This window comes from Cucumis sativus, chromosome 7 (assembly GCF_000004075.3).
Source record: "Cucumis sativus cultivar 9930 chromosome 7, Cucumber_9930_V3, whole genome shotgun sequence".
Lineage (NCBI taxonomy): Eukaryota > Viridiplantae > Streptophyta > Magnoliopsida > Cucurbitales > Cucurbitaceae > Cucumis > Cucumis sativus.
The window spans coordinates 1,576,218-1,598,822 of NC_026661.2; the positions used below are offsets into that span (position 1 = coordinate 1,576,218).

The 22,605-nt window shown below is 32.0% G+C and overlaps 4 protein-coding genes across 6 annotated transcripts; 2 read left to right on the forward strand and 2 right to left on the reverse strand.

Moving 5' to 3' along the window:
- Positions 1–309: 309 nt before the first annotated feature.
- LOC101219419 (uncharacterized protein At5g43822) lies at positions 310–4,838 on the reverse strand. 3 transcript variants are annotated; one of them, XM_004144845.3, is made up of 6 exons: positions 4,441–4,838; positions 4,228–4,346; positions 3,401–3,580; positions 2,973–3,029; positions 2,444–2,517; positions 310–867 (listed from the first exon to the last, which is right to left on the reverse strand). In XM_004144845.3, the coding sequence occupies exons 1-6, from the start codon at positions 4,570–4,572 to the stop codon at positions 827–829; spliced, it is 603 nt and encodes a 200-aa protein (XP_004144893.1). In that variant the 5' UTR covers positions 4,573–4,838; the 3' UTR covers positions 310–826. The 3 variants fall into 3 exon arrangements, with proteins under 3 accessions (XP_004144893.1, XP_031744200.1, XP_031744201.1); XM_031888340.1 differs by having other exon boundaries at positions 2,444–2,543; XM_031888341.1 differs by lacking the exon at positions 2,444–2,517.
- Positions 4,839–8,330: 3,492 nt separating this feature from the next.
- On the forward strand, positions 8,331–14,220 carry LOC101208602 (glutamate receptor 3.2). The gene is made up of 6 exons (XM_004154034.3): positions 8,331–9,446; positions 10,415–11,760; positions 11,874–12,151; positions 12,834–12,865; positions 12,944–13,338; positions 13,584–14,220. The coding sequence occupies exons 1-6, from the start codon at positions 9,140–9,142 to the stop codon at positions 13,992–13,994; spliced, it is 2,769 nt and encodes a 922-aa protein (XP_004154082.3). The 5' UTR covers positions 8,331–9,139; the 3' UTR covers positions 13,995–14,220.
- A 27-nt stretch (positions 14,221–14,247) lies between these two features.
- On the reverse strand, positions 14,248–15,990 carry LOC101214496 (hypothetical protein). The gene has a single exon (XM_004144906.2). It carries the CDS (start codon positions 15,238–15,240, stop codon positions 14,548–14,550), a length of 693 nt encoding a protein of 230 aa, XP_004144954.1. The 5' UTR covers positions 15,241–15,990; the 3' UTR covers positions 14,248–14,547.
- A 3,893-nt stretch (positions 15,991–19,883) lies between these two features.
- On the forward strand, positions 19,884–21,977 carry LOC101222365 (40S ribosomal protein S11). Its single transcript, XM_004153415.3, has 6 exons — positions 19,884–20,023; positions 20,135–20,175; positions 20,289–20,389; positions 21,225–21,369; positions 21,456–21,545; positions 21,632–21,977. The coding sequence occupies exons 1-6, from the start codon at positions 20,012–20,014 to the stop codon at positions 21,720–21,722; spliced, it is 480 nt and encodes a 159-aa protein (XP_004153463.1). The 5' UTR covers positions 19,884–20,011; the 3' UTR covers positions 21,723–21,977.
- Positions 21,978–22,605: the final 628 nt, after the last annotated feature.

The window sequence follows — 22,605 nt, forward strand, 5'->3', positions numbered from 1 at the left end:
GTAATATAACATTTCCATATTATATCTCCTCATAGCTCTAAACTAATCTTCCATAATTTTAATGAAAATCTCTACTACCAATTCTTTTTCATAAAGTACGATATTTCTCAGCTGAATGTAAATATATGTTACCTAAAAAATTAGTGAGGTTTTCTTTACTCATCTTTCCATGAATATTTTGAAACCTACTTAATTTAACAAATGTTCAAATAGCTTACCAGCACATACCTTTCGCTTCCAAAGGTAAAGTTCAGAAATAACAAATTATTAAAAAGAAAATATAGTTTACAAATCAAAATTTCATGCAAATGACAAATCCGAGCTTTAAAAATAATGAAATGGTAACATTTAATTTTCTCCCATGGGTTTATCCAATCCATCCATTTCAAAAATGCATATCTGGAGGCTTCACATTTACACTACACTCTCTCCAAATACCAAAAGGCACAAAAGAAAACAACAATCGCTAAGAATATTAAATTGATATTGTTGTGGAGGGGGAGAATAGTGATAAATACTATACTATTTTAAACTAAGATTGCTATAATGTATCAAACTCACAAGGTAAATTCTTTACCTTTTCGAGTTCATCAATGGAAGATCGAATCTACATTTGAACGGTTGATTGCGCTTTTATCTGCTAAGCAATGATCATTATTAACAATAACCACCAGGCGAGATATCCTTGAAGTTTCATCTTCTAGTTGGTTTTGTGGTTCCCTCAACTCTTCCAATAGTTGATATTGAAAGTATATGAGATTTTGTTGCTAGTCATGCGGATGAGAAATCATAAGTTGTTGAGTTGTTTGATCATATCATACATTAGCTAGGCTTCTAGAACCAGTATAGTATCAAAGACGAATTCAACTGCAAAAGAGGATCAAGAATCAGATTAATTTTTCAATATGAAAACACCACAATATATCAATAATAGTATACTACAGTATTAAAAGTCATTCCCATACGACTTTGAATCATGTAAGTAAATTGTGTTTAAGAATATAAAACTAAACCATTAAATATTTAAAAGATTAAACGATACAATTGGGAGTGGTTTTAAATGTGATAAAAGTATTTTTTACCAAACATGACCATAATGGAAGGAAAAAAGAAACAATGGGTGGAAATCCAACGAAGTTCAACCACCCCTCTGACAAGAACAGATGACCACTAGATAGCCAAACCAAATTTATTATTATTTTTTCTTCATTTTTTGAAAGGAACATAATATTTTATTAGACAACGCTGAGTATACTTATTGTGGGAAACTAAGGTGTACAAAACAAATCTTAAGACAGTAAAAATTAACGAGGAACGTCAAATCTGGTCAAGCCTTTCATAGAAAATGGAAAGACAAGACTTGTAGTTGTTCTTTTATAATAGCCAAGGATATGTATATATGTGCAGTGATTTCAAATTTAGAGATTTCCTGTACTCTTCCCTCTTTCGAAGCTACCTACATGAGGGATTACAAATAGCTTTGGCAAAAAGAATATCTCTAATGAGATAATAATCTTCATGTTTTATGAAATAAAGAAGAAAGTACATTGAGAAGCAGTAGTGTATAAACCACTCAACCATAGTTGTAAAACGGTAGAAAACGAGAAAAACATGAAGATTTTCCTCTAGTGGTAAATGAACACTTCAAAGTCAGAAGAGTAAGGTTCATGACAATGAAAGCCATTAGATAAGAAAATATACAACATATGGTCTTAGACAAAAGACCCAGAGAGGAACATGATGAAAGCGTGAAAATAGAAGTAAACATTGCATCTAGAAGAATGGAATCACCAAGGGGTCGTTTGGCTCACCAACTTAAACAACTCAATTTCTATAAAAAACATTATTGAACTAGCACATTTATCGAGTAACTTCATCTTCTTTATTTTTTATTTTATTTTTTTGTACTTTTTGCATTTACCAAGTAATTTAATCTTTCCCTCCATCTCTACTTTCTACATTTACCAAGTAACTCCATCTTGCTTTCATAATCTACTTTTCACAATAATGAAAGAACTCGATCTTACAACTCTACCTACAAAAACTTACTAACTTCAAAATATTAATCTCATACTTGTTTACTCCACTTTGTGGGCCAGACGCTTCCTAACATTCAAGGTTGAACATTCAACATTTTCTAGGACATATAACACCATTTACCTAAACCCATCTAACTTCCAAATTTTCACATTCCAAGGTTCTTTTTAGGGAAATTGTGAAAAATAGAAAAATTGACAATACACTTCATAGAAAAATAAAGTGTAATGAATTTTGTCTTTTTGGTGATTTCTTTATGGAGTGTCAATAGTTTGTTTTTTTTCTTCTTTCTATTTTTGAAAAAGCCCCATCTTTTTATTCGCTAATTTGATTATTTTCAATTTAAAAGTGACATATTCATCAATAAAGTTCAATATATGATGTGCTGAAAGTATCAAATGCTAACCTTCCTCTTTCTTAATGTTAGGTTGGTCAACCAAGAGTTGATGTAAGGAGCTGAGGTCTTGAGCTCCATGATTCCTAACAATTCAAGATGCACAAATTTTCTGAGAGAAAAAATGGGCCATAGTGATTTACATAACTTGGAGGGGGAAAAGAAGATGATAGTTGATGGCCAGTACTAGAAAAGGATGTTTCACAAGCACCTATCAGAAGAAAATTCAATCTCTATGTTTTTGTTTTCATTTTCGTCACTAATGGACCACCCATTCGAAGCCACTAAAGAAGTTGTTTGGTTCAGTATCATTTCTGCGTTGATAACGAAGGTTTGGAAAGAGACAAATGCTAGAAGCCTAGAATTTTCAAATAAAATCTACAAATGAAGTGCATGATTCATCCATTTTCAATGCTCCATTTTGGTGTAAAAATTTATATATATATAACATGTTCTTTTTTACTTTACATTACCAACTTCATTAATCCTCTAGTTGCAACTAGAACATCCCATCAAATTCATCAACTGGGAGAAAAATTACCTAGCTTTCCAGAAAAGTTCTGGAAGCGCTGAGACGATAGATTCTTTAAGATTGTACCTAAAGACATTGAGGGGAATGAAACATAAATATAGGTGTATCGTAACATAAGCTAAAACATCAAGCTGAATACATACATGAGAATTCAAACAGATATCGCATATTTGCTCAAAAATGAAACAATGGATAAAGAAGCCAACTGTTGGCGACATAAAACTGACTTTCATAGGTTAGTTGGTTTCCTCTAGAATGATCGGGAAAAGAATTTTCAAATGAAAAATATACAAGGGTGCAAAAAACTAACCCAACAAAAATGAGACTTCAGACTAAGAAGCCTACTCCAATTCAATTCTAACATGATCAGTTCTTAGTTTTCACTGGATACACAGTTTTTCTTTCATGACATAGAAAGGGATGAGGACAGTTCTTACTCAGAGCGGTGCATGTGGCAGAGAAGCATTAAACCATTCAAACAATCTTCAAGACTGGGTTTTAAACCAACTTTTTGTTGTAGTTGTTTTATTGATGGCTGATTAGAACCGCCTTTGACTAATTGCTTCCCGTCACGATAAATCTTCTCCATTGAATTGACAATATTCCCAAGTTCTTCCCTGAGATCTTTATTTAGATTCTTCATTCATGAAAACAAGGTAGCACGAATATTTTAACAGACCTTTTGGATTTAAGAAGCACAGACATAGATACGACACAACAGACACGATCACACCATTTTTTTTAAATCTAGGACATGGGCACATAGGGCTAAGTTTCATTGTAATTTACACGTTTGAGTAAATATATCATTTTTACACGAGAAAGACATTAAGAGTCAATATGTTTGATGCATTTTGCTTTGAAATTTTATTATTTTTTTATTATAGATGTGTCTATTTAGTATAACTAAACAATTTTGAACCTAGATTGACTTTGTACAACTAGTATCTAAAAATATAACAAACAAAAAAGTGCTCTATATGAATCCAACAAGTGTTGGAGTTCCAAGTGTTTGACATGTGTCTCACATAAACACACCAGCCAAACTAAAGTGTATGCTCAACCAACTTCATGCTCTCCAATTCTTTTATTCAAACATGTTCGAGTGGAAATTCAAACTTCGAATCTCTTACTGATAAAGAGGCATGACTTAATTAGTTGACAGTTGGTGCTCAAGTTCATGATCCCCTTTAATTTTTGTTTAAGATTTTTTCTTCTACCATATCCTACAAATCACACGTGAAGGCAAGAAAAACAAACATACATTGTCTTTTTAATGGAAGAGAAACTAAGTTGCAAGGATTCCATCTGCTTCGCCAATAACGCCTCTACAATGCCATCCATGCCAGACAGACTTCCAAAATTCTTAGGATCCTGAAGCAACTGAAACAAAATTTCAAAGGTCATAAAAGATTATAATCTTCAAGCTAATAAAAAATACAAATAAGTTCAACAAAAAATCAAAACTGAGACTGACCTGCAGTCTCCCAATGATGGAGGAGGCATTTTGGAACTGCGAAATCAAACGAACTTGAAGTTCATCCCAGCGATCCATTTCATCCTTGAACTTTCTGAATCTTTGCTGATACTTTTTCACCATGGCCTCCATAGATTGAAATCTAGACTGTCACAACACCACCGATACAGAGAAGAAAGTAGAGGAATCGCGCCGCTGTAGTTAGATTTGAGTGTCGTGGTTCGTGGATAGAGCACCGCCGCTGCAGGAAGGAGCTTGCGTCGCTGTTAGTGGGGCTTCAAAGGCGCCGTTAGTGGTCGCTGGCCGGAGTTCGTTACGGTCGCCGGTGTTATTTTGAGAAAACTGGTGGCTGCCGCTTTGCACAAGAGAATAGTGGAAGTGATAGAAATAAAAGATGATGTGAGCTTAGGTCATAAAATTAAATTAATACATTGGTCTTTTTATATATAAAAAAAAAACATTTAAGTTAAGCTTGAAAATTAATCTTTTTATTTTTTTTCGTAAATTGTTTTTTATATCAATTACAATTTTTTTTAATTTAATTAAGAATACATTCCATTTAACTTTTCAAACTATTTTTTTATTTTTATTTTTAATATAACATTCAAAATTAACTTTTAAAAATAATAGATTGGCTTGACATTGCGAGAGACATTTATATATTTGATTACACGTTTTAAAAAAATTGAAATTATTCTAAAAGATATGACTATTAAACACAATGAATCAATAATTTAAAAATACTTTCATTATTCAAGTTTTTGTTCTTTGAAACACATGCTCGGTTTGTTTAGTGATTATAATGATTGTGATGAATTATAATTTCTTGGGTATAATCAATGTAGTTGGGTCGACATAGTTAGTCACTAAAGCATGTCGTCGGACTTACCCACTAGAGTACATAAAACTATATACTAATCTTTCTTGCATTAAAGAAAGAGTTGTCGTTGGTGGATCGAGTGGAAGTGTCATTGTATTTGATTTTTTGTTTTTGAGTTAGGCATGGAAAAAATCAAAAGGTTACATTTGAAGTTTGAGTTCGATAATATTTTATTTTATATACATTTTTAAAAATTTATTTAATTTTTATTGAAGTTGATTACAACAATAACAAGAGAAATTGTAAAAAATATAACATTTGACAAAATATTTACACTTCACACCAAAATTAAACGCAATAAATTTTGTGCTTGTTATATGAAGGATAAAGAGTATGCCAATCTTTTTATTTTTTAAAAACCCTAACAACAACAGTATTCATATAGACTCATCTTTTTTCTAAGAGTCCAAGAAGAAACCATTCCATCAAATTATTCATAAGATTCACTAAATCTACTGCAACGAAAAAAATAATTGAAAATTTAAAAGTACATAGACAAATTCAAAATATAAAAGACATTAAAACGATAGTTTAACCAATATAATAGCTCACGTGTTAAACGATGTATAACGATTGGAATTGGAAATATATATATATTGTACCTAGTGGTCCATTTGTTGGCAACAAAAAGTTTGGCTTTGTTTGCATATACTATATACCCTATATAGACTTTCTTCAACTAACTGCCACAAATTTCCTTTTGAAAGGGCTCCCACCAAGTTTCTATTTTCATTTTATTTGTCAAATGGAGAAAAAGGATTTAGTAGTAAGTACTTGTTTAAGCATGCTATTTAAGCATGTTTAGTTAAGGATTAGTTTGATATATAATTTCATAAACATGCTATTTAAGCATGTTTATGTGCTAGGATGAAAAGAAATTTGATATAATTCTAAAATCACTTTTGAAATCGAAAATACTAACTAAAACACACTTTTAAATGTATGAAATTAAACATAAATATGATAATGTGAAAGTTTAGTGTCACCCTCTATACACATCTAAAAAAATGATAATTTAGGGGAAAAGAGAGAAAAAAAAATAGGCACTTGAGAATGTGCTTCCCATTTATGATGGTGGACATTGAGAACATGTACACTTTGAATTGGATTCCAACGTTGCCAACCATGGAAGAGAAAGAGCTATTCTTTTCCATATTCCCTTTTATATATTCTCATCATCTCATTTATGAGTCACTCCTCTTTTTCTTCACAACTTCAACCATAAATGACAAAATTTGGATTTTTCTTTTCATTCTTACCTTGCTTGGTTTAAGATCTTACGTAAAGTGTGAAAAATAACTTCATCGTTATAAAATAAAACGGGTTATATCTTTTTTTTTTTTTGTCTATGGATTTTAAGATGAAACTTCATTTTTGTTCTAATTTACTGGAAAAAAATTGACACCATTTTTTATAAGTTGTTTTAATAGTTTTTTTCAGTGATTCTTGTCGTAGATTGAATCCGAGATTTGTATAAAAATTTAACTTATATTCATCGCACTATACCAATAATTTTTTGAACTTTCTCCATGTAACCTCGAACTGGATGAAGATCAAGATCGTAATGTAATGTAATGTCTCCAACTCTAACTTATTTGAACATAAACCACGCATTGGTCACCATAAAATCAAGTTTTTTTCTTAAATCGGTAATTCCGTTTGAAAATTATCAATTAAGCCGTGAAAATAGATTACATTTGGTGAAGTTAAATCAAAACTTAACTTCCAAAGAATCTCGGGATTGGCTTCAATCAAAGAGAATCAAGAAAAACTATTCAAACAAAACAGGAAACGTCATATCTAACAATTTTCTAAAATCGAATGATAAACTCAAAGAAACACATTTAACAGTATACGTTTCAAAGATCAATCGACGTCTTAGTCGAGATTTTTTTTCTCTTTCCAAAGCGTATCCCCACAACCGATTCGAAAATGACACCCATATTTTTGTTCTCCCCCTTGTATTTTCCCTCATGTAAGAAACAAATAGAGAAACCACTCTATATATCAAAACTCCTAGGTTTTGTAGGTCACCATTTGCTTGAGTGGAAGTGGCAAATCATGTTTCTGCCCCAAAGAGAGAGTGACCTTTAAAATTTGAAATAGATATCTATGTGAAGAATTTTCCCACTTGGCTACTTACTCATCCACAACCTCCATTTAGTGGATTCTCAACTTATTACCAACTTCAATGCTATATATTACAAATATCACTATATATAAAAAAAGTTACAATATCATCTCCCACATCTAAAAATAGTATTTGTCTTTATACTCTCGAGTTTGGTCTATTTTAGTTCTTTTTTCTAGCTTTAAATTGTTCATTTTTGTCCCTAATATAGTTTAACTTTGGTTTGAGAACTTTTAAAAAGCGACATTTTTTATCTCTATATATAGAAATGAAATAAAAATTTAAATGATGAATCCAAATTGATTGCCTTCTAAAAGTATAAGTGAACAAAATGAACTAATTAAAAGTACAGTGATCAAAATGAAAACTAGTTTGAAAGTATATGAATTAAAATGAACCAAAGTTGAAAGTATAGAGACTAAAATGAACAAACACCAAAAGTAAATCGATAAATTATAAATTGTTTAAATATCAATGTAATGTTAAAATTTCAAAGCTATCTTAGAAATCTTTAAAATTTCAAACAAAAAATTAAGATATGAAATGGTAAAAGGGAAGAATCACCACATCATTCTAAATCATTGTGGTTGAAGAGTTTCGTGAATCTCATTTGAAATTGTTTATATGATCTAATAGGGTCAAATGTCAAATGAAACTTTGAAACATTAAAAATGAAATGACAAAGTAGTTCAACCTTATGAAAGTATTGTCATAATTGAATTTGTGGCCCAATATCATCTTAATATTATATTGGAAAGCGCCACCACAAAGCTCAGTTGCCCACTTCGCTTCACCTTCACCATTCAACCTCCCTTCCTTTCAGCCACTTTTTAGCATCTTTTCATATGCTTCTTGTTTTCTTTCTTTTCTTCATATGCTTCTTGTTTTCTTTAACCCTTTTTTCATTTAATATTAAATTTTACATTTGTGAATGAATTTTTCATATCATTGAAAATGACAAAAGTGATTCTAACCATTGCAACATCACTCTCAAACATCTCCTTAAGATTGGACCCGAACACTGTATAAAATTCTTGATTATCCTTTTTTTGCTCTGCCCAGTAATTCAATAGAAACTTTCATATATACTTCTAGTTATTAAAAGAAAAAAGTATATGTTTTTTAATTAGTTTTGGGTCTTGCTTTTCATTCTTTCTTCTCCCTAATAGCTTCATTATCTAACACTTTTCTGCTAACCATTTGATTTTATTCCTTAGGGTTTGTAATTACTGATTCATTCTTGGCTATTACTTCTTGAATTTGCTTTATTGTAAGATGTACATTACCCCTCCAAAAGTTAAAACTCCTTTAACTTAACACCTAAGTTTGAACCTTTTTATCTATTTATTTATTTGTTTGTTTGTGTTTTTCTCTATTTGAAAACAAAGTATTATGTTCTAACTTAAAGTTTTTAGTTATCAGATTAGAAAACTTGGTCTATAGTTTATTCTCAAATTCTAGTACCATGTCTTAACTCTTGTTTCATATATAGAGAGAGAGATTTTATTTAGAGCTTATACTAATATTTCTTTTGGTTCGTTCCTTTGTGTTCTATTGCTGATTGAGAGATAGCTGTCTTAAAAAATCAGTCCTCAGTTAGGATTTTAGGCTGCAACTCGTTTATATGAAGCCGGATTCGCTAGTAATCCCCAGTCAGTCATACGGCATTGTACTCACTATTAAAAATAATGTTGTACTTTGTTGATCCGTTTCGGTCAAACGAGTCGAGTTTCGGCTTGATGTTTATGAATATGGTTTGGCTTCTTTTAGTACTTTTTTGTGTTCAAGGAATAATTTCAGAAGGGAGTTCAAGAAATGAAGTAGTGAAAGTTGGAGCTATATTTTCACTTAGTTCTGTGAATGGGAAAGTTTCTAAGATTGCCATTGAAGCTGCTGAGAAAGATGTGAATTCTGATCCAAGTGTTCTTGGTGGAAGAAAGCTATCTATTTCAATCCATGATGCAAATTATAGTGGATTTCTTGGTATCACAGGAGGTATACTTTTGTTCTGCATAAGGTTTTATTTGCATTCTTTACTTTTGTTTTGTTGATAGAACTTCATTTTTATTGTTTTGACAATGGAAGTGAGGTTTGAATACTATTTTGGTTCGTATATCAGTTTTGATCTATTTTAGTTTGAGTTTCTTTTGTTTTAAAATGTTTGTTTTGATCCGTGTACGTTTTATATAATTCTAGTCCTTCAAAGTCTTCTAATCACTTTATTTTACTCTTAGTTCATGTAGTTTTGAAACTTTTATTTTGGTCTCTATACTCTATAAAAGTGATCGATCTCGTTCCTTCTTTCATTTTCAATCTTAACTTTCTGGTACTAGAAATGATGTTTAATTTTCTTTTTCTTTTCTTTTTTTGTCTATTTATGTGTTAGTCCATAAATATTTGAAACTTTTATTTTGGTTCGTGTACTTTTAAAAAATGAAACTTACAGGTTACCGTCCTTTTGTTCTCTTTTATCTTATTTTTCCGATCATAGTACTTTGATAGTAGAAATGAGGTATCAAATACTATTTCAATCCCCAAACTTCCTGTTTTGGTCTATTTTTGTGTTAGTCCTCGAGGTTTTAAATGTTCGCTTTATTTCTTGTACTTTCAAAAAATGATCACTTTAGTCCTTCATTTTCTCTTATATTTCTTTTTCTTTTCTAGTCATAATTTTAATGCAACGACACTTATTACACTCGGTAGCGATAACTTTATATCAATCAGTTGTTTACAGAATTTGTATTAAAAATTTTGCAAACTAAGACTAAAATGATCAACTTATCAATTTCAAAAATACAAAGATCAAAACCAACAGTTTATAACCTTTTCATGGACTCAATTGAGCAGAAGTTAAAAGTCCATTGACTAAATTGATCCAGTTCAATGTACTCTTAACTAAAATGAACATCAAAGTATAGTATTTTAAGCTTTGAAAGTAATTTTTCTTGTGTTTGTGATCACAGCAATGAAGTACATGGTATCTGACACAGTTGCAATCCTTGGTCCAGAAGATTCTACAATGGCTCATATTCTTTCCCATCTTTCTAATGAACTCCATATCCCATTACTCTCATTTACAGCATTAGATCCAACACTTTCATCATTGCAATATCCATACTTCATTCAAACAGCTCCAAATGATAAGTTCCAAATGACTGCAATTGCTGATATAATTCATTATTACGATTGGCATGACATCGTTGTAGTTTACACCGACGACGATCAATGTCGAAACGGTATGATTGAATTAGGTGATAAACTTGAAGAGAGAAGCTTGAAAATTTCCTCTAAAGTCCCACTTCCTCCTTACCAAACAGCAACAAGAACTCAAGTTCAAGATGCACTGGTAAAGATCAAAATGATGGAATCTCGAGTAATTGTATTGTACACTTTTTCGAAAACCGGTTTCTTGGTTTTCGAAGTGGCTCGAAGCCTTAAAATGATGGAACCTGGTTATGTGTGGATAACTTCTAGTTGGCTATCAACAGAAATAGATTCTTCTTCATCACTTCCTTTGAACATTCCCAACTCTATCCAAGGGGTTCTTACGCTTCGTCTACACACGCCCGATTCGAAAAGTAAGCAATCTTTTATATCGAGATGGAATGAGTTGAGTAACACCTCGTCAATTAGGTTGAATACATATGGCTTATATGCTTATGATACTGTTTGGATGATTGCAAGAGGTGTGAAAAAGTTATTGGATCGAAATGGGACTATCTCATTCTCTAAAGACACAAAAAGTGCTGGTATTCTTAATGGAGAGACCTTGGATTTTAGTTCACTAAGAATCTTCAATGAAGGAAATGCTTTGCTTAACAATTTATTGAATACAAGTATGATGGGTTTAACAGGGCCTATTCAGTTTCAAGATAAATCCCCTGTCCGTCCTTCATATGATATCTTAAATGTTGTGAAATCTGGTATGAAGAGAATTGGATATTGGTCTAACTATTCAGGTTTATCTGTTGTGGCACCTGAAACGTTGTATCGAAAATCATTTAACCGTTCTATGTCAACCAATCAGTTAAATAGCACAATGTGGCCTGGGGGATTGGCAACAAAACCTCGGGGTTGGGTTCTTCCACTAGATGGAAGACGGTTACGAATTGGCGTTCCACGAAGAGTTAGTTATCAGGAGTTCGTGATGCCTGGAAATGGTACTGGAACAATCAAAGGATATTGTATTGATGTCTTTACTGCTGCTATCAATTTGCTTCCATATGCAGTTAAATATGAATTCGTTTTGTTTGGAGATGGTGAGGAGAATCCTAGCTATCTTGAGCTTGTAAATAAGGTTGAACAGAAAGTAAGTAAACTTTTAATATACAATATTAAATTGGCATTCATCTATGAGCTTAAGTTTTTTGTCTCAATAGGTGATTCAAGAATTCTGCTAAATATGAGATATTGGTTTTTTAGGAATTTGATGCTGCTGTTGGTGATATTGCAATTGTGACTAGTCGGACGAAGATTGTCGATTTTACGCAGCCCTATATCGACTCAGGGCTTGTAGTTTTGACCCCTATGAAGAAGGTGAATTCAAGTCCTTTGGCATTCCTTCGCCCATTCTCACCAATGATGTGGGCTGTCACAGCAGCTTTTTTCTTCCTCATTGGATTAGTTGTGTGGACATTAGAACATCGAAAAAACGACGAATTTCGAGGACATCCAAGAACGCAAATTGTCACGATTCTCTGGTGAGTACTAAATACATGAGATGATCATGTCGAAAGGATGGTCGTTAATTCTATGATTAAATGAAATGTTCAAGAAATCCAACACTATTTTCAAACATACCAACTAGTTTTATGCATTATTCACACCATTTTTCTGTCATACAAAAACTTCAACCGTTCAACTTCAGCTGGCAAGGAGCATTCTCATGAAAATTTCCTTTTTGTACACGTTTTATTTTAATGACTACGAAAGATAAACCGATCCAATACACTAAAAGAGATCAATATTAAAAAAAATGGAAACTCAATTTTCTAGAGGATGATAAATTGCCTCAAAGTAGTTGAAATGCATGAGATAACACCTTCGAATAACCAAACCTAAGTTGTATTCGTATACCATTTAATTTTTTGGGCCTAATGTTTGGATATGTGTTATATATAAATCCCTTACTCTATGGACATACCTTTACAATTTGTTTATTTAATATTTTTTTCTAATCTTAAATTTCCTTTCTCACTCTACCCCTCATGTGCTTTCTTTGTTTGTCGATTTCATAACACTAACCTTCTAATTGATCGTAGATTTACATTTCACACGAACACATTGAATTTTGTCTCTCCAAGTCAATATAATATATAGCATGTTCTTGTTTGTCTTCTTCATATCCATCTTGATCTTAGTATTTGTTATATTGCCATGCAGGTTTGGCTTCTCAACTATGTTTTTTGCACAAAGTAAGTCTTTTACTTGAAGATTCCATGTCTACCAAGACAAAGAGCTCTACAACAAATTCTAAACATTCTCATTTTCAGGAGAAAATGTGGTGAGCACGCTCGGCCGTTTCGTGATTGTCGTATGGCTTTTTGTGGTTCTAATTATCACCTCCAGCTACACCGCTAACCTCACATCCATATTCACCGTACAACTAGCCACCTCCCCTATCACAGGAATTGATTCATTGATATCTAGCAATGTTCATATAGGATTCCAAGTTGGTTCGTTTGCTGAAACTTATTTAAGCGAGCAACTTAATGTCCAAAAATCTAGGCTCATTGCTCTTGGATCCCCAGAAGAGTATGCTGCCGCTCTCAAGAACGGAACCGTCGGCGCTATCGTCGATGAGCAGCCATACATCGATCTCTTTCTCACCGAGTATTGCGATTATTCAATACAGGGCCAACAGTTCACCAAAAGTGGATGGGGATTCGTAAGTATATTTCTCATACCAATACTTTCAAACTTTTCATCACCTACAAATCCTTGTGATAATTTGAAAGGAGGTAAGAGTCGGTATAAGATTTAGAAAGAGTGCACAATATTTGAAAATATTATTCGTTATGGGCAATTTTGAAAAAACCTATAAAAATCGATAGTTGGGTATTGACGTGTGTTCATTTTTAACGAATTTTCGAAATACAAACTTACTTTAATATACATTGGTTTTTTGGGTAGGCATTTCCACGAGACTCTCCATTGGCGGTTGATTTATCGACGGCCATACTCACTCTATCGGAGAATGGGCATCTTCAGAAGATTCACAGCAAGTGGTTCTCAACAAAATCGTGCAGTTCAGGAGATTCCGATTCCGAACAACTTCACTTGCAGAGCTTCATTGGATTGTTCTCCATCTGTGCCGGTGTCTGTTTACTCGCTCTTTTGCTCCATTTTCTCAACACAATGTGTCAATTCAACCGCCATTTGAAGAAAGATCCAGAAGCTTCAACCACCAGCGCCGACGCGGGTACCGGTGCTACGCCGCTCCGAAAATTCTTGAAGTTTGCAGATAAGAAGAAGGAAAGAAGGACGAGCTATTCGAAGAGGAAGGTCGAAGATGCAATGTCGAGTGAACATGTAGAGGGTTAGGGTTCGTTAAAGTCGAGATTCCGACTTGCGATTAATACTTTTTGTATTTGAATTACGAATAAAAAGGGAATTTTTCCCCTAACACGTAATTAAACTTGAAATAAACAAACTTGATGTACAAAATGCATACATGTATACTTCAGATGGCATCTCGAATGGCTATTTGGAGCATAGAGTTGTGAATTTTGAAGATAAATGAATCAAATATTATTTGTATTGGACTGTAGATTTTTGTCTTAGTTAGGTATTCTGTTGTTGAATTTTATATTTGGTTAGACTGTTAAGTAGGGAGCAACAGATCAAATGTTATAAACTAAAAAACAGATATTAGGATTAGAAGAAAAAAAAAAGTAGTGATGAGAATATAACAAGATTTGAATCTGTGCATAGTATTACTATTAACATTGCTAAAGTTGTGATCATTACTACCAGATGTAGTAAAAAAATACAGAGGATTGAAGAATTTTCTTTTCTTCCCTTTGGGAAGAAAGAGTAGTTGATAGAATTAGAATCCCAATTACGAAAAACTTCACAAAAAAGAATGGATGAATTATCACCATGAGTACTCCTCGTCGTCCTCGTCGTCGTGGTGCAATGGCTTTCTACACAAAGGACAAGAATTGTGATTCTCAAGCCACTTGAAGATGCACGATTCATGGTAAACATGGCCACAAGGAATCCTCATCACCTCCCTCTTTTCACAACTCAATTCATCCAAACAGATGCTGCAATCTCCCAATTCCTCCATCTTTTCTTCCGATCTCAACCTCTCTCCCCTCGCCACCCCCACTCCCCTCTTCACTGCCGGCGGAGCTTCATCCAACACAACTGTTTCCTCCGCCCCTGCACCGCCTCCACCCATTGATGGCAGCCAAATCAGTCGAATGAAATCCACTTCAGCGAGGATATGGAAATTCGTCTCGCTGTTTCTGTCAGGCATTTGTAGGATGTGGGAAGCGATACGACGAGCCATGTTTTGGGAAGCGGCAGGGCGGATGTTGAGTGAGGAGAGAATTTGAGTGATGTAGAACAACGGACTTTGGAGTTGGCGTAAGGAGAGATAAAAGAGAGCATTGTGGTACGGAATCCTTGGAGTTTGATGGAGGACTTCATGGGGACGTCCGGTGAGGGGAGAAACAGAGATGATTTGTTGGATAAAGCTTATATTAACTTGTAATACTCCATTGCCTCCGGTGCCGGAGGCGTAGAGACGGTACTGAATGGGATTAGAAATAGCAAAAGACATTGTTAATTGAAGAATTGGTTTTTGATTGTGTGGAGGTGAAGTAGAAAGTTTGATTTATAGGTAAGAAGAGAGTTCAATTTATGGAAAATAAATCTTGAGAATGAGACCGTTGGGTAATTTCAGATATGGAAATTATTTGGTTCACTTAAATCCCATTACCTTACAACTCCACTTCTAATCACTTATATTTATGGAAAACTTTTTAAACTAATAACCACACTCTCTCTTTTTTTCCTTTTTTTTTATTTTCTTACTCATATTCAACTCTCCAATGCTTTCTTTTCCCTTTACTTAAATGTTTTTGCATTTATAACAAAATTCACCCTTTACTTAAACCTTACTAAACACGTTTATTAAATATAGGTTATTCTATCAAATTTAAACATTCTTTTTTTCTTTTGGTGTATTTTCCCCTCAAAATCTTTAACATTTTTTTTTCTTACTCACATCCAACACAAATGCAAATCAAAACATTTTCTTAACTTCATCGTATAATTTAGAAAAAGTTCAACAAAACCCCAACAATCACAAAGTCACTAAAATTCGACGACTGACGGTAGCTGGAAGTTTTGACAGAATCGGTGAACAAATGATGATGAAGGAGACCGACGTGGTTGGACGTGCAATGCATGAAGGAACAAGCGGCGCAAAGGCACTCAACTTTGGATGAAGTAAAAATGCGACTAGTGACGTGCAGTGGAGGAGACGTTTTCTTTCGACTGGATGGAGAACACTCGAACAAACAGAGATGGAGGTGTCGTCGACGGCTAAGATTTTGGTGAGAATGAAGAGGATGATGAATAGTAATAATAATAAATATTATTATATTATTATTTTCTCTTAAATATCTTACTTTTCCTTTTTCTTTTCCAATTTAAATAAAACAAATCTTTTCTTCTCAATTAATTTCTTTCAAAAATAAAATATTCAATTTTTTTTTATAAATTTTGAAACATAAATAATTTGAAAATGTTAAACTTATGTTTGTCATTATTTTGGAGATATGGTACAAATAACACGATTTTAGGGGACGATAAAAATTTTAATAACACAAGTGGATAATTCTAACACGATTTTAGCGACGATAAAATTTTAAATTGAAATTATTATTAACAATACCCATTTTTATAAAATTTTAAAACAATGTTAATATTTGGGCGGTTTCAAATCAAATTTTAAAAAAACAATTATGGTATATAGATAAGTGATATTAACAAGATAATCCTAAAATTTTGAAATTATGTTTGAGATTATCTTAGAGATATCAAAATTTCCTTCGAATAATCCTATTAAATGCATCATAATTATAAATTATAGAGATAAGATACAACTTTAATTTCAGTTTATTATTATATTATATAAATTGTTATTAGAAATATGAAAAGTTTAAGAAAATCAATCAAGTAACACGATCGTAGGAAAATATCAAAATTTTCTTAGAATAATCATATATACATTAAATGCATCATAATTATAGGGTTTAGGATCAAAATTTTAATTTTAACAACCATACCTAAATAAATTGTTAATTACTTGATTTGAAACAAACACGAAAATCCTATATAAATCGTAGGCATAAATGTAGAGATGTTGATTCAATTAGAATTATTTGCAAATATCATTCTGGTTATATTCCATCATTATAACCTACACAAATAAAGATTGTACCTATCGGATAAGAATTTTTCTCTATACAGCTAAAATCGGCTAAAAATATAAAAAAGTGAAATTTTTGCACTTTGGAGGTATTTAAATTCAAATTTTATAAATATTTTGAAATATAAATAATCAAAAGATATTGAATTTATGTTTGCGATTATTTTAGAGAGATCAACTAAACTAAATAGCACGACTATAGGAGTGAATTTGCTTTAATAAAATAAGTGGATAATCGTAATTAACACGATTTTAAAATGATAATATTTTTAATTCAAATTGTTATTAAGCATATGTATTTTTTAGGTATTTAAATTCAATTTTTTTTAATAAATATTTTGAAATATAAATAATTAAAAAATGTTGAATTTATGTTTATAAATAGTTTAGGATATAATCGTTTAAAAGAATTCAAATGAATGATTTTATCTAATAAAATCTAACTTCAAATTGAAACTGTGTTATAGGCATTTATAAAATGAAAAGTGATAGAAATTATAACCATATTTTAGAGGTGAAAACAAAATTTGATTTCAAATAGTCATTACCATATATAACCTCTCAACAAACAAAAATTGAATTCAAATAGTAATATTGACATATATTATAAATTATATAAATAAATTGTTAATTAATTGATTTGAAACTTAAAAATCTAAAAATCTTGTTTAAATTGGAGACATAAATTGTTTGTGTAATCTTATATAGTTCGAAAATAAAAAATTATTTAATATTTTTCAAAATTGATGGTTTTTGCAAATACACTGTATATGTGAATTTGTGATATTGCGTATCATTTTAAAATTAAAGTTGTGTTGGGTGATATTCAACTCTTTTTTTTTTCATTTTTTTAAATTAAGCATCAAGTCCAAAAATCCTTTTGTCTCCGCTCATCTTCGACCAGTTAATGCTTTCGAGTCCCCTATATTTCAACTCTGGAATGTTTATCAAATAAGTGAGCACCGAAAAGTTACATTGTGAGGATTTCAAAAACAACGTATGCGTACATTACAAATTCTTTTACTCTCTTTGTTCTTCCTTTTGTCCTTTAGCTTAATGTGTGTGAGCGCGCGCGTTGGGGGTGAGAGGACCTTGGGGGAAATTGAACAATGAACCGACCTAATATTGGATTTAATTATATCAACTGCTTAAATTTTGCAGTGCACACGAGAAACACTTGTTGGTAAGTTAATTTCCCATGTGTATGAACAAATGGGTCATTGCAAACAAATTGGACAAGTTGAAATTTGCCAGACAGAAGTCGTCGTACTGCTATTTTTTTGCTTCAGCGTCCCTAACCTCTCCAGAACTTTGTGATGCCCGCTTATCATGGACAAAAAATGGGGTATTCACAACCGTGGTTGATGATTTCTTTGATACTGGGGATCTGAAGCGGAATTGATAAAACTTATACAATTGGTGAAAAGGTATTCTTTCCTTCTACTTTTATCTCGGTTGATGCTCATTGGTTCAGTATCATCAAGGTTACAACTACACAAATGCCAAATAAAGTTTGAAACTAAATTACATCTCAAACTCTCAACCCACTTCGAGAGCCATATAAGCAAAGAAAGGAAAAAATAAGAACGACATTGAAAATTATACTGATTCACCCAAGACTCGAAGCTACTTTTCTTTTTTTACAATATATTACAGGTCCTACTATGATGAAGAAGGAAAAGAAACCCCGAAGCTCACTCTTACAAATCTCTTTCTCCAAATAACCTAACAAAAGCCTATTTAAATAAGATGTCACACCATGATAGGTTTGGAATACAAACAATGAGAAATCCTGAATCTAATTTTAAAGTACACAAAGTATTATACTTAGTGTCACTAAAAAAAATAGTGAAGATATAACAAAATATTGCTGTATACACAATGACATTTTCATAATCATAATTTTTTTAAAGTTGACTGAATTGTCTCTGTATTTGTTAATCAATCTTCTATAATAATAAGTTTTGATCCTGTTTTGGTAAGATATGTTTTTTTATTTTGGTTCTTCAACTTTTAAAATCATTTGTTTTAGTCTCTAAACTTTTAAAAAGAGCTTACTTTGGTTCTTTTGGTTAAATCCTACCAATTTTCTAACGGAATGACGTGATGTCTTTTAATATTTGGATTACTAGACGGTAGATTTATCGTTTAATTAAATTAATAAATTTTCAAAAAATCTTTGCTAATATATTTTATCAATCTTTCATGTCAATACAAAAACATAATCAATCAAATAAACCAAAAAACTAATTTTATTTATTTTTCTTCAAAAACTCAACCCTCTCATGTCTCATTTCTTGCACCATACCTTTTAATTTTATTTATTAAGATTGAAATCTTCAAACAAATTATAAGAACATTGAGTAAGAAAAAAAAACCATCGATCGTGATAATGACACGTTGGAAAACCTATTCCACAACGTTAAAAGTTTAAAAGTTTTATGTAAACAAATTAAAAAAATTCATAAACTAAAATCTAACTGGAAAATTGTCAAAAAAAAAAAAAAAAAGACTAATTTTAGAGAGGTCGATGACTTTTATGATTGGTTTCGAAAAAAAAATTGAGTTTTAGGACAAATTGATCAATAGTCAAAAGTCATTAAATCGCATAAAAAGAAATTTCTTTAAATAATATAATAACTCTTTTTTAAAAAAAGTTGCACCTATATCTTTTATATCGGAGAAATTGAAAATATATTTATATATTTGCAACCCTTAAAATTTTTTAATTTTCCTATCTTCTTTCTTTAAAAATACTATGAAATTAAAAAAATGAAAAAGAGTATTAAAAAGTTTAAAATGTCCCGAAATATTGTAAAATTTTAAGGGTGAAAATTGAAATATTAATATAACACATTTATTAAATATTAATTTTAGGTTATTCTATGAAATTTAAAGATAAATTGTTTTTTTATTATTTTGTATTTTGTATTTTGTATTTTATTTTAAAAGAAAGCCCATTTTATTGGGTAAGCCCATTTCTCAAGTTAAAGCCCATTATTGATTGTCGTCTGATCTATAACACTCTGAACCTCAGGTTTAGGGTTTCTGTAATCAAGTCTCCTTCGGCCGCCTGAGCAAACCACAAATCCTCCTCTCTTCACAATCCCTAATCATGGCGGAACAGGTTTCTATTCAATCCGAAATTCCACTTCTTTTCTTTTCTCGTCTATTCTGTCTGTTTCCATTTTATTAACTTTAACTTTCCATCTCCCTACTCTTCCTTCTTTTTCTACAGACCGAGAAGGCCTTTTTGAAGCAACCTAAAGTGTTTCTCTGGTAAACCAATTGAAATTTTATTTTTGTTGTTTATTTGAATTGTTGTTCTGTTTACCGTAATCCTTCTTTAATTTCATGTTTATGATTTTTGTTCTTTTTCGATATCAAAATAGCTCTAAAAAGACTGCAAAAGGGAATAAACCTGGAAAGGGCGGGAACCGTTTCTGGAAGAATATTGGATTAGGATTCAAGACCCCAAGAGATGCCATTGAAGGTTCTGTCCTTCGATTTTTTACAACTCTGATTGTGTTTGTTGGATTGTTAAAATGAAAGTGTTTAGCCCTTTGATTTAGCTTAGTGTTTTGATCATTTTTAACCCGGCATGGAGCTTCATTGTATTATATTTGTATGCTTATTTTTTGTTTATTAATGCCTATAACACAATGAATTGGAGCTGCTTCTTCGTTGATACAATATCCGCAGGAAAGCTTATTTAACCACCATTTGTTCTAATGCTGAGAGTGTACAACTCCGTGATAGAATATATTGGAAAAATATTCTGAGCTGAAGGGATCGTTCTGCTGGGGATTTTAATAGCTTTTGTGTAGAATGAGTATTTTTTCTGCATAGATAGAACGATGGTCCCTATTTGATGGATGGTTGAAGGAATCCGATAAATCAAAGACTTAAGTTGATCAAATGATGCTTGTCTTTGTAGAGTCTCCACCAAATATGTATCATAAGAAGTAATCTTATAATAGCTTTGTGTTCATAAAGAGATTAAGATTGAATACTGGAATTCTAATGCCCCCCATCCACTTTCTAGACTTGGTCTCCTCACTTATCCTATGTACTGTGTTCATTTTTATCAAGGCCCAATATCTAGGCTTACATTGCAATCGTGTTCTTTGAATAAAGATGCAATCCAGCAAAGGGTAATTTCTAAGCAATATGGCATACTCTTTTACCATATGTATTGTATGCATCTTTATCTCCAAATTTCAAGCCCCTATACTTGGGCAATGCCTTGCCGTTGGTTTTTGAGTTGTTGCTGAATGTTAGAAGGCTATTTACTGACTGATTATTTCAATTCTACTGTATTCATGCAGGAACATATATTGATAAGAAATGCCCCTTCGCTGGAACCGTTTCCATCAGGGGACGTATTTTAGCTGGAACATGCCATAGCGCTAAGATGGTCAGGACCATTATTGTAAGGAGGAACTACCTACATTATGTTAAGAAGTATCAGAGGTACTTTCCTGATCCCCCACCTCCCATCCGAGCTGATTTGTTTCTTCGTGGTTCTGATATGCTTTGTTTCTTCTCTTCCCCTTCAGGTATGAGAAAAGGCACTCAAACATTCCTGCCCACATATCTCCTTGCTTTCGTGTGAAGGAAGGTGATCATGTTATTATTGGCCAATGCAGGTACATGATTTGACTGATTCTCTCCAATTCTTATTTTGTTTGTTTCTTTGAAGAAAAATTGTTAACATTTACTGTATGGACTTCAGGCCATTGTCGAAGACAGTGAGGTTCAATGTGTTGAAGGTCATTCCTGCTGGATCCTCAAGTCGTGGGAAGAAGGCTTTTGCTGGAATTTAAATTATGATGTAGGGGTTTCCGCTTTTGATACAAAAAGAAAAGAAGCAAGAAAGAACTTTTGAGAGTTGTAGTAGGGGCCAATATTTGATGTAAGAGGGGTTTTGAAAGACTTAGCAGTCTGGATTTTGATATGAATATGGACTGTTTTATTATGTTCTATTTGCTGTGATTTCTTGTCTAATTTGGGTTTTTGGAAGTACCAACATCTCCTTCATCTCTATTAGGTCATTCTAATACATGTCAGTTTTATATTTATGAGGTTGTCTTTCCATTGCTTGTTTTCAGCATTTCATTTTTTATTCTTTCCACCTTGGAACAACAATTATGTTTGTGACTCACCAAGACCCTTGATTCAGTAAGGTAACCTTAAGAATTAATGTCACACCTCCTCTCTTTCAGTTTGCTTTTGTTTTAAAATTTGATTAAATCAAATAATTATTATTTTGGAATATCGGTTTTTGGTTTTTGGTTTTTAAATTAAGTATGGTCTCCTACCAATTCTACCTTTTTAGTACTTTATTGCCGTAAATAATTCTCTTTCCCTTTTGCTTTGATGCAAACTATTTTGCCAATATTTACCGACTCCATAATATGGTTGATTATCAGTTGGTTGAGTGCAAAACCTGGGCTATAAACTGATATAGTTCTTTTATAATAAGGGAAACATGTTGAATGGGTCTGTTTTGATTGGTTTTTCAAAATTTTTTAATTTTTAATAAAATCAACCAATGGGCGTTAGTTTGGGATTTTGGTTGTTTGGATTGATTTTGAGTTTTGAAACTTTTTAATTTTACAATGAGTGTGGACGTTCATTCATTTTCATAACTATGTAATAATAATAATATTTACCTTTTTTATATATATATTTTGTGCAAATTTTTAA